The sequence below is a fragment of the Eublepharis macularius genome, chromosome 8 (assembly GCF_028583425.1).
Source record: "Eublepharis macularius isolate TG4126 chromosome 8, MPM_Emac_v1.0, whole genome shotgun sequence".
In the NCBI taxonomy this organism is placed as follows: Eukaryota; Metazoa; Chordata; class Lepidosauria; order Squamata; family Eublepharidae; genus Eublepharis; species Eublepharis macularius.
This window is the reverse complement of record NC_072797.1, coordinates 131142789-131156053: the sequence shown is the minus strand read 5'-3', so window position 1 is coordinate 131156053 and position 13265 is coordinate 131142789. Positions and strand designations below refer to the sequence as shown.

General features: G+C 44.2%; 1 protein-coding gene across 5 annotated transcripts in view; it reads right to left on the bottom strand.

Annotated features, from left to right (window-relative positions):
• The window catches only part of NRG1 (neuregulin 1), a 247609-nt gene that overhangs the window by 13079 nt on the left and 221265 nt on the right, over positions 1-13265 (bottom strand). For all 5 annotated transcript variants that reach the window (XM_054986337.1, XM_054986338.1, XM_054986335.1 and 2 more), the window contains 2 exons: positions 11401-11503; positions 5693-5819 (listed from right to left, as the gene is read on the bottom strand). In XM_054986337.1, the coding sequence (XP_054842312.1) occupies positions 5693-5819; positions 11401-11503 (230 nt within the window). The remainder of the gene's footprint in view (positions 1-5692; positions 5820-11400; positions 11504-13265) is intronic.

Below are 13265 nucleotides of genomic sequence, written 5' to 3'. Positions count from 1 at the left end.
TGTTGGATTTATATCCTGCCCTCCCCCAAAATGGGCTCAGGGCAGGTCACAACATCATAAAACCGCAGTTAAAAATCATAAAACAATAAAATCAACAGATCTCATTGGACAGTGGAGTGGAACAAAACAAAACAGGCAAGGCACCAGCACAATAGTTCGCCAGCTCCTCAACCACTCTCATGGGCCCGGCGAAACATCTCTGTTGTACAGGCCTGGCGGAACACAAATAAGTCCCGTAGGGCCTGGGTCTCAACTGGGAGAGCGTTCCACTAGGCTCTGGCCCTGGCCGAAGCCAATCAAACATCCTTGGGGCCAGGAGACGTTGATCTACATAGCGTAATGCAGGTCAAACGTGTAGCCTAAATAGGATTCCCGTGAGGACACGCACCACTGCATTCTGGACCAGTTGCCATTCCCAGGTCAGTTTCAAGGGCAGGCCTGCGTAGAGTTGAGTTGCAATCTGGAAGTGACCCTTGCATGGATCACTGTAGCTAGGTCATGGGTGGAGAGGTAGGGAGCAAAGTTGCCTGAATTTCCGACCCCTTCTGGGGTTCTCATGGCAAGAGGCATTCAGAGGTGGTTTGCCATTGCCTGCCTCTACATAGTGACCCACGACTTCCTTGGTGGTCTTCCATTCAGGGCTGACCTTGCTTAGCTTCCAGGATCTGACAAGATTGGACTATCTGAACCATCCAGGACAGGGTACTGAATCAGCTACCACTTACTTATTTGTACGCTGAGATAAGGAAAAAATGTCATGTCATTTGAGACAGAGTTCAAGATAAACACAGCAGTTCCACCAATAACTATGTATTATGCACATCTTCTGAACTGGGACTGTAATGTACCAATTCAGATTACAAACAGTCTGTTTTAGTGCGGCCATCGTTTCAGATGGCTGTGACAGTTTGGCCACAATATATATTCATCTGTATATAAATGTATGAATATACATGTTGGGGTACAGAAGCAGGCCAGGGAAGGGAATGGAGACCACACCTGTCTATCAGGAGTCCGTCTCCCTCTCCAAGTACACCTTCCCACTGCTGGTTTCAAGTGAATGTGACGGATGTTGAGCTTCAGGGACAGTATGGGGATCCCACTGGTGTAGCGTCCACCCTACTGCTAATCACCCTCCCTGATTGTTCCGGTAGATTTCAGCATCCTGCTTAACCAGTGCAGCTCTGGATTTTACTGCTGCCATGGCAACTGTCCCATTTAACATCTGGCTCATCACATGGGGGGGGGGAGGGTAATGTGCTTAACATGACATTATGTTTTGGAAAGGATAAAGGTGGTATGCAAGTGGAGGAGTGTTTATCTACTTCACTGTCATGGATAGCCCAGGTAAGCCCCATCGCATCAGGTCTCAGAAGCTGAGCAGGGTCAGGCCTTGGTTAGTAACTGGAAGCAAGATCTCCAAGGTAGACCAGGGTTGCAGAGGCAGGCAATGGCAAACCACCTCTATTAATCTCTTGCCATGAAAACCACACCAGGGGTCGCCATAAGTCAGCTATGACCCTGATGGCATTCTCTACCACCAGCATGGAAAGATCACCAGCTGAGTTAGATTTCTGAGACCCCAGAACTTCTGTAGGGGAGGACAACCATTAATGATGGCCCATCCCTGTGGAATGATGAATCCAAATAGTTTCCTGAACACTCAAAGGATTTCCCTCCTTGTATAGCTGGCAGTTCTGTTGAAGCTCTGCTTAGGTTGTGGAATGAGGAAGTAATCCACGTGGTTTCATGATTTCTCTGAAGCACAATCCCCTCCCTGGACAGTCTGAGCCTTCACTGAGGTTTTGGGCTCAGTGAAACAGCAGAAGCTGTATAGCTAGAAAAACAACGGAGGAAAACTCACACTGTGTCCAATCAAACATGCCTCACAGTTCATCTCTGAACCTTTGATGGTGGTGAAGAAATCTTACTTGCCTACCACCATTATATTCATTTCTAGCCATCTAAAAATGCCATTTTGAGGGGCGAGGGCATTGTATATGCTGGGCCCCAATTGGACTGCCGTGATAATTTTGCAATCTACTTGATGGATGAAGTTGCTTGTATTTGATCTAACTCAGACATCACATTCAACGTAGCTGTTGTAGGTCTTACAAAGGCTTCTGTTTGTCCCATTTCTATGGATATTCATTTCTGTGGATGCTTTTCAGCTTGTTTTGCCTGAGTGTAGGAGCAGAAACCTTGGGGGAGTATACATGACTACTTATGTTCTGATCCTTGTCCTCCATGGCTCTTAAAGGCTGCCAGGGAAGGATTTACTGCTAATGCCGGTAAGCGGCAACTATTCTAAATGACTCCTTCAGGCAGGGGGATAAAAAAGCCATCCGTAGACCCCTCAGGACTTACAAACAATTTCTGCCCAACAGCAAAGCTACCCTTCCTTGGCATGGTGCTCAAGAGAGTGGTGACAGGTTTCCAGATGAAATGGATTGCCTAGATCACTTTTAATCTGGTTTCCATCCTGGTTGTGGGAAGGAAACTGCCTTGTTCAACTAGATGAATAACTTGTACGGGGCAGCTGACAAGTGGAGTGTGTCCCTGTCAATGCCATGGAACCTCCTACCGGCATGGCTTTCAGTTCCATTGATTGTGGCATCCTTCTGGAACAGCTTGGGGGGGGGGGCACTGTTTTACTGTGGCTCTGATTCTACCTGACTCAGAAGGTGGTGCTAGGGGACAACTGCTCTGTCTCCCAGCCTGTAGTCTGTGGGGTGCTGCAGGGTTCCACCTGATCTCCCATTCTCTTTTAACATTTACATGAAGCTACAAGGAGAGATTGTCAAGAGATTTGGAACGCCAGTGCCATCAACATACTGATCGCATGCAACTCTATCTCCCTTTTTCTTATCCATCCATGGAGGCAGTGGAAAACCTAAATCAGTGTCCGGAGATGGTGGATGTTTGTGGCCGAACAAACTGTGGTTTAATACAGGCTAAATGGAAGTGATATTGATGGGGGTGGGGAACCTAAGAGGAGTAGGGTTACAGTCTGTTCTGCATGGGGTAGCACTCCCCTTGAAGGCACAGGCACCACAGCTTAGAGGTACTCCTGGATCTGACTCCATTGCTTGGGAACAGGTGTGGAAGCAGTCACAGGAGTATCTTCTTCTCGCTTTGCTTCCTGACCTAGGTTAAACATACTCCACTGGCATTGAAGCTAAACTACTGTCACGTGCTTTCTGAGGGACGGCCATTGAAAATGGTCCAGGAACTAGAGCTGGTGCTGAGTGTGGTAGCCAGGGTACTAACCACGACTCGACAGGGTGCTTGTTATCTTCCCCACATTGCAACGATTTCACTGGCTCCCAGTATCGCTTCTGGATCCAATTCAAATGGCTGGTACTGACCAGGATGTCAGAAGGGTTGCCCATGCCTGTATGAACCTGCCCATAACTCAAGTCCTTCTGGGGTTAGCCTTCTCTGTGTGCCAGCTTTTCAGGAAGTGAGCCTGACGAGCATAAAGGAGAAGGCTTCTGCTGTACCTCCCCACATCAGGCTCTGGAACCCCCTCCCGTAGGAGATCTGGATGGCCCCATTTACACGACAATTCTCTTTTGGATAGCTTGGGGGCGGGGTAAATTAGTTCCCCAAAGGTGAGTTGTTTTATATCATTTTTTTGGACTTGAGATGTTTTCCTTGGCTTAGTCCATTAATTTTATTTATGGGGATGCTTTGCTATGTTTCTATTTTTTAGGTTTCGTTAGGGCGGACTGAGCTTTCCTGTGGTTTTTCTACTGCTGATGTTATTCATTTATTTGACCTTAACTGTTTTATTCTTTATTATACGGTTTAACTAATTTTATTTGTGTTTTAACACAATGCTACGTACACACACATATTTATTGACTGTAATCTATCCGTAGTATTTTATAAGTAGAAGCATAAGGTATAAAACTTATAAACCCGGCATAAATAAATATGGGATTGTTTTTGTAGATAATCTGTATCGACACATTTCCTCACATTACTGTACTGGAAAATTTTCACTTCCTTGTTTTGAGATAAGAGAAAGAACAACCAACCAGGATTCTAACATTTTAGTTTCAAACAGAGGCTTGCACAGGAGCTGAAAAGCTGTACATATTGTTTGGACTGACGACGAATTAGAATATTTCCTTCTCTTTTTCAATCCCTTCATCGGAATGAATATTATAGGGGACTCTATCTATATGGTTTTTAAGTGTGTGAGGTGTTAAGAACGCAGTCCTAAGTAGAGTTATGCCGTTCCGTGTCCACTGACTGCAATAGGCTTAGAAAAGTGTGAAACTCCACTTATGGGTCTTTTCCACATGGGGCCTTTTCATCAATTCTGGCCCCACACTGCATCGATTTCTCTCCAGAGTGCTGCACACACCGTCAAAATATCTTGATTCAGAGAGAGAGCGTATCAGATATTAAACTGTTTAAACATTTATGGAATTATCCCTTTAATAGTCTTTGAAGGTCTTTGTATAAACCAGCAAAACCAAACAGACAAAAAATACCCCGATTCAGTCTCCAAACTGATTCCCAGATTTTTTTGCATTCTGGGTGGAGAAAGGCGGCATCCTGCTCCAGAAGAGATCTTTCCCCACCTTTTCTGTGGCTTTTCTCCCTGCACACATACCCGATTTCCACCCCCCCCCCAAAGTCAAACCGGCACTTTTTTTTTTTGAAGTGCGGAATGCTTTCTTCGGAGTAAAATCAAAGAGTCCAGTAGCACCTTTAAGACTAACCAATTTTATTGTAGCATAAGCTTTCGAGAATCAAGTTCTCTTCGTCAGATGCCTGATACAGAGACTGGTCAAATACAGAAGAGCAGGAGAGAGAAGAGGCAATTAGGGGGGGAGGGGGAGGGTGCAACCAAAACATTCCTTTGCTAGTATATGTAAACATCTCCTTTTAGTGTGTGTATCAGTTGGCTTCAAAGGAGTTTGCCCTGTTAGTTTGTGGAAGCCAAACAGCTAGACCATCCAATTCCAGTTTCTTTGGAGTGAGTCCTGGCCCTGGCCCTGGCTTTCACCCTCCCCTTTATTCTCCTGCTTCCTGATTGGTTGAACTGCAACACATCCATTTTTCCCCTGAATTAGAAAGCAACAACACGGTGCCTTTAGAGTGGTAACGTTGGTGCCTTTAAAAAAAACACCTTACAACTGCAAGGAGACACGCTGCACTATGGCTAACACAAACACTCTGTGCTGAATCCCACTTGCTATTTTTTGCTATTTTTCACCTGTGCTTCCTACATTTTTTTTTCTTCCCGTACTTTTTAGTCTATTCTTCTCTGGCCTTTAATTTTTTTTTTTAAAAACCAGCAATGTTGCAAGGCTGGTGTCATTAAAAAAAATCATACACACACTAAAAAAACCTTTGTAAGTTTCCTCAGTGATGGACTGGGGAAACTGACCTGTCCTCAGCTGATCATCTGAGGAAACTGAGGAAATGGGCATTTTTCTAGTGCAAAATAAACGAACAGATACTACGTTGGTTCAATTCCCTCGACGTGCAGAATTAAAGAATCAAAGAAGTACGGGGCCAGAACCGATGAATAAAGTGGACCGAATACACAGAAAGCCTGATGTAAAGGTCACCATGCAGAAGAGGCCAGGATTGCGCTGTACATGGCTATGAAGGGAAAAGCAGGAACGGACTAATGCGGTACCTGGGACTGTGCTCTAAAGGCCACACTTACATTGACCAGCTGGACATTCTCTGGTGGCGGGTGAGGATGGTGGGGGCCGTTTGCCATGTTGACCCTATGATTCCGTTCAGATCGAAGGCCCTGCCGAAGGCGGTCGTGCAACTTTTTCCGCTGCTTCCTGCATTTGAAAGATGGAACAGCTTTAACAGCCAAATGAACAAAACAGTTCTCTGCTGACCGGCACATTCCCACTACGGGCATAAATCCATCAGACAAAGCAGGCTGTTGGGACACGCAGAGTTCACGGCTTGTTTAATTCTGCAAAGCTCACGAGAAATACGTTGGTAAAATGAAGAAACCTGGTCCAGGAAGAGATGGCCCACCGTGCAAAACTAACTACCATCCGAAAACAGATTACTTCCACAAATGTTTCATTTTGAAATCAAAGGGGGGAAAAGAAGAACAAAGGATGCTAACGCTCAAAATTCAAACAGTTGCATTTTGAACATCCTTTAATGGATAAATATCCCCTTTCTTTTAAAGAGCTAATCCCTGCAACTGAGAAATAGAAGACCTCAAATACATGCATGATTCAGCAGTTCTCTTGCTTATCTGAAAAAGCAATACAGTGACTACGCGGACGGCAACACTGACTTTTCAGGAAGGGGAGAGAGGTTCTGTCCTCACCAGGAGGCCTCTATACAGACTAACTGTACTATTAAGGGGGTAAAGGGTTCCTCTTCCCTGGGTCACTACAGTATTGTAATGGCAAAACCTCTACCTGTGGAACCTTCTTTGGAGCCTTTAAGGCAGGAGTGAGTAACAGAAGCAATAGTTTGTGGTGTTTACACTGTACAATCTGCCGACACTTTTAAAAAAAAATCTGGACCATGTTGTATTTGGCATCCAGAAGCAATAATAATATTCCATTTGTAACTCCGTCTCTTTTGAACACATGAAGCTTTCCTTATATTGAATCAGTCCACTGCTCTGTCCAAGTCCGTACTGTCTACTGACACTGGCAGTAGTTCTCAAAGGCTGAAGTCTTTCACATCACCTATCACCTGATCCTTTAAAAGGAGATGCAGGAGGTTGAACCTGGGACCTTCAGCATGCTAAGCGGATACTCTACCCCTGAGCCGCAGCCTCTTTTGGAAGGCAGGATATTATCCAGAAACAAATGACATGGCTAGAGGATGACACCCACAGCTGACTGCATTCTCTTGAGACTTAGGGTGCATATAACCAACCCTTGGCTATTAGGCCCAACAGAAGGGAATTTCCTGGCCAAAGGAACACTGGTGTTCTTGTCAGATGGGTCTTTCTAATCTATCCAAATAATATTTGGACTAGGGGTATGCACCCCCAAAATATTTGGGTTTCTTGCTTTGGGTTTACCTGAAGCAGGAAAACCATTCGGAAATACCCAAAACCCGAAGTGGCAAGTCGCTTCGGGTTCGGGTATTTGAATCACTTTGGAATGCTCCGTAAAGATTCAGAGCATTCCAAAGTGATTCAGGGGGCTGGGTTTACTCCCAGCACCCCCCCCCACTTAGCCCCTTCCCCTCCAACCCACTTACCTGGCCCTTTAAAGGAATTCCCGATACGGGAATCCCAAATCTTTACAAATAGGGTCCAATTTGGGTATTTTATCCGAATCGGAAACCCAAAGCGCACACCCCTAGTTTGGACAGAAAGGACTGATTTGGGAATAAGCACCATCAGTTGTCCAAACGATCCCAGCTATTCTGCAGTTAGCTGGTAACTATAACTGTGGATCTATGCTGACTTTACTGCAGTTAGAGCAGCTCTGTGGTTTATCTTTGCCTGCAAAACTGCATGAGAAAAACATCTTTAAAATATACAACATGGACAATAAAAGAAAAAAGGTCTTAATCTCTATGGTTTCAAGATAAGAACTTGGTGCTCAGAGAGATGTGGCAAAGATTGCCTGTTCCAAGTTCTTCAGTCACAAAGAATGTTGAGTCACTCACTAGCCCTTGACACGCTCACTCAAGGATGAACGAGAGGAGATACTGCATCAATTGCAGATCCAGTAGAGTCGAAGGAGTCAGCTGCAGCGAAAGCACGTGCTATGAAACACTGGCTAGCTGGCTATGCAACACTGCAGCTAGCACACAGTATATGACCTCATACCCTAAACTTGCAGGATTTGAGTCCAGTGGCACCTTAGAGACCAACAAGATTTTTCAGGGTACAAGTTTTCAAGAGTCAAAGTTCCTTTCTTCAGATACTTTCCGATACCTGGTATCTGAAGAAAGAAACTTTGACTCTTGAAATATTATACCATGAAAAATCTTGTTAGTTAGTTATATTGTCGAAGGCTTTCACGGCCAGAGAACGATGGTTGTTGTGGATTTTCCGGGCTGTATAGCCGTGGTCTTGGCATTGTAGTTCCTGACGTTTCGCCAGCAGCTGTGGCTGGCATCTTCAGAGGTGTAGCACCAAAAGACAGAGATCTCTCAGTGTCACCTCTGAAGATGCCAGCCACAGCTGCTGGCGAGACGTGAGGAACTACAATGCCAAGACCACGGCAATACAGCCCGGAAAACCCACAACAACCAATCTTGTTAGTCTCTAAGTTGCCACTGGACTCTAATCCTGCTGTTCTACTGTTGACCAACAAGACTACTTACTTGAGAATATGCTATACTTATTGGTTTTGCTGCAGCCTAGGATCTAAGTAAAAAGAAATCTAGCATTCCCTTGATTAAAACTATGTCATCACCAAATGTGAAAGGGTTGGCTAACCATATACTCAAGCAAAATTTTCTGGCTGCATCGCCCACTGCTATGACTCATTTAGCTGGGACATAGCATGTGGCTGGCCCAAGGTCACCCAACTTCCACAGCAAAGAGGGGATTAAAAAACTGGATCTCCCAGATCCTAGTCTGAAACTCTAACCACTACTCCACACTGGCTTTTATGCCATGGCTGCTGTTGAATAGTAGCAAGCAACTGCACCTTCCAGTGGTTGCTGACAGGCCTGGCCTTGACGAGTCCTTCCTCAAAGGTTCAAGCAGGCCTGGAAAGGGCCCTGCCCCTTCTCTCTGCCGTTTACTAACAGAAACCAAGGCTCAAAGGCTGGAAATGCTGTTGTTATTAGCATAGCAATCCTAACAACAGCCACTGAGAAGGCATTCATTTCTTAAAGCTACAGGCATTACTGCTATTATTTCAGGAGGGAGTTAACCCCCAATACATTTTTAAAAAAAGATTTCAGATTTTTCTGCAACCTTGGAGCTTTTCTCAGGTTTGTAGAAAGATCCATCTTTTCATTCCTGACTCTTATTAGAGAATTAGATATAATGACAGTAAACCATTTTGAATGCAATAGTGATGTGTAACTCCCAGTTTAATTCAGAACATTTGGGAGACTTTGGTCTACGTTGTAATGCACAATCCAGGATATACAGAACAGGATAGACATAATCAGGTGTCTATTCTATTCTATTCTATTCTATTCTATTCTATTCTATTCTATTCTATTCTATTCTATTCTAGTCTAGTCTAGTCTAGTCTAGTCTATTACAGAGATGTGGAATAATTTTTGTGTGAAGTACTGAAGTAATAAACTTCTCTATCTTTAATATAATGAAGGCAAACATTTAACTACCACAGTTGCGGACGAAAGCTTGAAATTTCTGCAGTATATGCAGAAAAGGTTGTAAGAAAGTAGCCACATTTATTTTATAACTCAGTTTATAAGCCACCCATAACTTTTTAGAGAAAATGTTTACAGGGTATGAAAAGCTGGGGAAACACGAGTTTAGTCTCTCAATAATCTTTTGGCATTCATTCATTAGTGTGCCAGATCACTGGAAACAGTTCTTCCTGTTTCATACTTAACTACAGCCACAGTGCAATCCTAGCAACATTTTCCTGGAACTAAGCACCACTGAACAGACTGGAGTAGAGTCTAAGTACAGCTGCTTAAAATTGCTCTCAGTCGGTGTTCTCCTAAACATAGTTACACCCAGGGCTTTTTTTCAGCTGGCACGCGGGGGAACAGAGTTCCGGAACCTCTTGAAAATGGTCACATGGCTGGTGGCCTTGCCCCCTGATCTCCAGACAGAGGGGAGTTGAGATTGCCCTCCGCGCCGCCGAGCGGCACAGAAGGCAATCTCAACTCCCCTCTGTCTGGAGATCAGGGGGCGGGGACACCAGCCATGTGACCATTTTCTCCGAGGGCAACCCACTGAGCTCCACCCCCTCTTTCCCCAGAAAAAAAGCCCTGGCTACACCCTTCTAAGCCCACGGACTCCAGTGGAGACACTGTTCAGTAAGTTACAGGGCATGATCAGAAATTCGAACACTTATGAGTTGTAATGTGGAAGTCCTTCAAACTGGGATGCCCCTGCAATGGTCTGAATGGATTACAGACTGGAAAAATCTAAGGCATCATCTTCTATAGACAACACTGTATAATACTGTGCAGTACTTCAGCTCCACTGTATGTTTACAGGTAAGTTTTTAATAGCACGATTCTAAACAAAGTTACCCCCTTCTAAGCCCACTGACTTTAATGTACTTAGGAGGACATCTGCTGAAGATAGCACTGTAGACATTAGTGTTTATTTATTTATTTACGTCATTTATAGTCCGCCTTTCTCACTGAGACTCAAGGCGGATTACACAGTATGAGGTTAATACAATCAGTATTAAGTACATTTCAATACAATACCATAAGGTAAACAGATACAAGTTTAAAAGACATAGCATTAGCAAGGATCCAAGACAGAGTAGAAAAAATACTGGAGCAAAACGTAATCAATTCTAGGACTAACATTAGACAGCATAGGAGTACATATTTAAAGCAGCAGATAATATATAAGGCAAAAATAGTGATGAAGTCTATGATCCCCAACTCGTTAGTGAAGCACCTGAGACCCCATCCCTACAATACAGCTGTCCCATTTGAGTAAAAAGCCTTTTTGAATAGTTTGGTTTTGCATCATTTACGGAAAGCCAGGAGAGTGGGGGCTCTTCTGACTTCCTCAGGCAGGTAATTCCACAGGATAGGGGCCACCACAGAGAGAGCCCGTGTACGGGCTGCTGCTGACTTCACCTGTGTGCAGCCTGGCACCTGTAGGAGACCCTGTTCAGATGAGCGAAGCTGCCGTGGAGGAACATAGGGAGGGAGGCAGTCCCGTAGGTATGCTGGACCAAAGCCGTAAAGAACTTTGTATGTAATAATTAATACCTTGAACTGAGCACGGTAAACGATGGGTAGCCAGTGGAGCGACTGTAGAATGGGAGTGACGTTCATGCTCCTGCTTGCTCCTGATAACAATTGAGCTGCAGCATTTTGCGCTAATTGGAGCCTCCTAGTTAACTTAGATGGGAGGCCGATGTATAGAGCATGACAATAGTCAAGCCTTGATGTTACCATAGCATGGATCCAAGTGGCCAGGTCAGCAGTGTCAAGTGTTGCCAACTTTGGGTTGGGAAATTCCTGGGCATTTGGGAGTGGAGCTGAGGAGAGGGGAGGATATCAGCGGGGTGTGATGCCATACAGTCCACCCTCCAAAGGAGCCATTTTCTCCAGGGGAGCCGGTCTCTGTAGTCTGGAGATCAGTTGTAATTCCAAGATCATTCTAGGCGCAACCTGGAGGCTGGCAACCCTAACAGGCATATTTAGCAGCCTAATTTTGTGTGAAAAATTGCAAACGTATTTGAATAGCGCCCTGGCCCTTCAGCGATAGCCACAGTTATAAAAAGAAAAAGGGAAATTTACTTGGTTTTGCAGTAGGCCACCACACACATGATGCCAACCACAAGGAGAGCAATGCAGATGCCAGTTATGGTCAACACCCTCTTCTGGTAGAGTTCCTCAGCTTCTAGAAAGTGATGAAAAGGATAAAAAGGGTTACAGGTGCATACCGGACAGAAAAGCAGGGAACAATCAAGCACCACGCCCCATCTCCCTCTCTTACAGCTACACAGCACGAAATAAAAGGCTTCTATTACCATACAAAAACCACATTCAGAAATTAAGATCTGAATGCAAAACCAGTGAAGGATGAGTGTAAGGTTTAAAACAAACATAATTGATTTGTAGTGGGAATTTAGAATTCTAATGTAAGTTCAAAAAATGGCTAAAAATAAAAAAAATACAGACTGCTGATATAACAAAGATGAATGTAGAAATAGTTCCCCCCTCCTCCAAAGACAGCTGGGATAAAGATAACTTAAAAAAAAATACTTTCCCATCCCCTTTGTAATTTTACATACACAATGGCTTTTCCAAACTTGCCTTGGATCACAGCGCTCTTTACAAGACTATTTTTTACAATTGTACTTCGTGCTTGGCTTGCAATAACCCCACCAGTAAAAAGGACTGATTAAGGACTGATAATGCTGTTCATCCGTTAAAAACTCAAGTCCTTCCATGCGCCTCCCTCCACCCCGTTCAGCAACCACAATAGGCAACAATGCATTGTACCATAGACAAAACACGATTACTCATATTCCATAATCGTAGCAAAAAAGGGGCTGTTGCCTGAGGAAAATCTGTTCCACAGCTGTGACTTCACTTACAGATATTTTATCATTATAAATTAATTCTTCGAGCAAGCAATGTTTTAGTTGGAAGGATTCTACATTCCATTGTCTGTCACACTTGGCAAAACACCATCTATGTGCTGTACCAGGGAAATGTTACATTTCGAATCACCGTGATACTAACCATACACTAGGCTCAAACAGCCAGTGAGAGCCAGAACCTCGTATTCATTTTGTTGCCTTTTGCCTCAAAAGGATATTTAAATTTTAATGTAAAGTTGGACAACTGTCACCTCAAGCATCTGGAAAACTTGGAGTAACCAAGGTTAAGGGGGATGCTGTTTTTAGAAACATACAAAAGTTAAAATTTAAGGAGAGGGGGGAAATCACCTCCAACTTTCTTGGAAAGGAGGTTGCCGTTGATAGGATAGGATTTAAAAACCAGCTACTTTTGCATTTGGAGAGAAACTGTGTTTGGCAATTTCCTGATCTGGTGGTCTTTCTATGTTTGCAGATAAGACAAGATCTGCTGGGATTAGTTTTGGCTTGTTCTGTTCCTTCAGTGTCAAATTCTGACATGAGCTTCTGTCAGGTCCCAAATTCCTCACCTCTGCCGTCACCATTGTTCCTTGGCGTGTCAATATTTGCTTAGACATTGACCCAGCTTCTGCTCCAATTACATCATGCTGGGCAATAACTTGCAATTGGCAAAGTGTACAGATATGCTGAGGGATGTTATCGATACACGCAGTTTGGGAGGAAGGAACTTTCGCACAGTGCTGGGTCTGGAAGAAGTTTTGCTTTCCTTTCAGGGCACTTTGATGGAATAGGGGACTTGGCATCCACACAGCCATTATCAAAAGCGTTGTTCTAGAAAGAGAGTTTGGTTTCGCAGACTACATGTTTCCGGTACATCCTTCCAGGTGATCGTTTCTGCTCAGTTCTCTCAGGTGCCTAAGCAAGAAAGGCCAGAGCGTAGAACTGAATGTAAGGATCCCCCCCGCCCCCCCGTTTTCTCTTTGCTTAGAGCCTCAGGACTTTCCCAGAAGGGCCTAGATTATAATTACAAAAACGCTTAATGGAACATTCAATTTCCAG